The sequence below is a fragment of the Babesia bigemina genome, scaffold Bbigscaff_63371, assembly GCF_000981445.1.
Source record: "Babesia bigemina genome assembly Bbig001, scaffold Bbigscaff_63371".
NCBI classification, from domain to species: domain Eukaryota; phylum Apicomplexa; class Aconoidasida; order Piroplasmida; family Babesiidae; genus Babesia; species Babesia bigemina.
Genome location: NW_012237104.1, coordinates 1 through 2,187, shown reverse-complemented (window position 1 = coordinate 2,187; position 2,187 = coordinate 1). Strand labels below are relative to the sequence as shown.

The 2,187-nt window shown below is 49.0% G+C and overlaps 1 protein-coding gene across 1 annotated transcript; it reads left to right on the top strand.

Moving 5' to 3' along the window:
* Positions 1 to 1,768: 1,768 nt before the first annotated feature.
* BBBOND_0002050 (hypothetical protein, conserved) lies at positions 1,769 to 2,146 on the top strand (the record flags this gene model as incomplete). Its single annotated transcript, XM_012915045.1, has 1 exon — positions 1,769 to 2,146. One exon carries the CDS (start codon positions 1,769 to 1,771, stop codon positions 2,144 to 2,146), a length of 378 nt encoding a protein of 125 aa, XP_012770499.1.
* Positions 2,147 to 2,187: the final 41 nt, after the last annotated feature.

Sequence of the window (2,187 nt, the reverse complement as noted above, 5' to 3'; positions counted from 1 at the left end):
AGGCAAGAGCATCTCAGGCCCACCGAAGAGCAATCGAGGAATCTCGAAGCTCGGACCAAGATGAAAACATTACTCCACCTTCCCCCCCTCCCTACTCCGTCATCGCCGCCGTCATCGTTGCCATCATCGTCGCCATCATCCTGCTCGACCTGTGCATCTTCCGCTTTCCGGTGGGCCGCAACATCCGCGATTTCCTCGTACGCAAGATACCCTTCTGCATCGCGTTTTACAGCTGAGCTCAGCAATTTGTCAGCGCAAACATCGTAATGAAATCCCACTGATCACGCAACTGCCAGCTGACATCTAATGTTCTAGACAGAGTAATGATTGCGTTGATGACCAATGCCATGACCAACGTGGTGACCAATATGCTGACCAACGTGTTGACCAATGTGCTGACCAAAGTGTTGATCAACGTGTTGACAAATGTGCTGACCAATGCCATGACCAATGCCATGACCAAGTTAGTGGTCACGGCAGCGATGACATGGTCACGGCAGCGATGACATGGTGACGGCAGCGGTGACATGGTTACGGCAGCGATGACATGGTCACGGCAGCGATGACATGGTCACAGCAGCGATGACATGGTGACCAGAGTAGTGATTATCATCCACTCTTCATCGCTCCTTAACCCACTCCACATCGCTCCTTTACCCACTCTTCATCGCTCCCTAATCCACTCTACATCGCTCCCTTCTCCACTCTACATCGCCCCTTTACCCACTCCACATCGCTCCCTAACCCACTCTACATCGCCCCTTTATCCACTCTACATCGCTCCCTTATCCACTCTACATCGCCCCTTTATCCACTCTACATCGCCCCTTAACCCACGCCACATCGCCCCTTAACCCACGCTACATCGCTCTTTTATCCACTCCACATCGCTCCTTAAGCCACCTTACATCGCTCCTTGATCCACTCTACATCACCCCTTTACCCACTCTACATCGCTCCCTTATCCACTCTACATCACCCCTTTACCCACTCCACATCGCTCCTTTATCCACTCTACATCGCTCCCTGATCCACTCTACATCGCTCCCTAACCCACTCTACATCGCCCCTTTATCCACTCTACATCGCCCCTTTATCCACTCTACATCGCCCCTTAACCCACTCTACATCGCTCCTTAATCCACTCCACATCGCTCCTTTATCCACTCTACATCGCCCCTTAACCCACTCTACATCGCTCCTTCATTCACTCTACATCGCTCCCTAATCCACTCTACATCGCCCCTTAACCCACTCTACATCGCCCCTTTGTCCACTCTACATCGCCCCTTAACCCACTCTACATCGCTCCTTAATCCACTCCACATCGCTCCTTTATCCACTCTACATCGCTCCCTAACCCACTCTACATCGCTCCCTAACCCACTCTACATCGCTCTTTTATCCACTCTACATCGCCCCTTAAACCACTCCACATCGCTCCCTAACCCACTCTACATCCCTTTAATTACCTCGCCATAATACCGCTGTGACCTCTTTAGACCACAATAATAACTTGTGCCTTGTCACCCTTCCCTTCCCCTCTTCCACCTCTTGCCACTGCCCTGACCATGTGCCGCCTAGTGAGCTTGACAAGAAATTTGACAAAATTTAAAACCTTAAAAATACCTCAAATAACAACCCTACTATCATCCTTAATAACCTTTGTGACGGCCTCGAAACCTTCCTCGGCTTCAATCCATCTTCCAAAGGCTACACTGGCCAGGGGATTGTGTACTCGGACCTGGACAGGCTGTGTGACGGGGTGATGGGATTTTTGAGTGGTGTGCTTGAGGCGGTGAAAAACACTCAGACATACAATGTCGGTAAAAATACATTACAAAACTTGGTAAGTAATGAAATTAACAATCATCTTTGCTCAGGGCACGAGGGCTTTAAAAGGCTTTTCGAAAAGTTGCCCAAGGAAATCGAGAAGTATAACAGGGACGTGAAAAAACAGAATGATGATATCACAGCCAAGATAAACAATTTAGAGATGCAGTTAAATACCATGAATGATAAGGTAAGTAAAGTTTTAGAAAATGATGCTGTTTCAGGTACAACCAAGAAATCCGTGCAGGCTGTGACGTACAGTGAGGAGCACCTGGAAACCCCTGTGATACATATTCAGGCAGAACCTTCGTGACTGTCAATATAATGCCGAAAGATCCAACGAAGCATTCCACC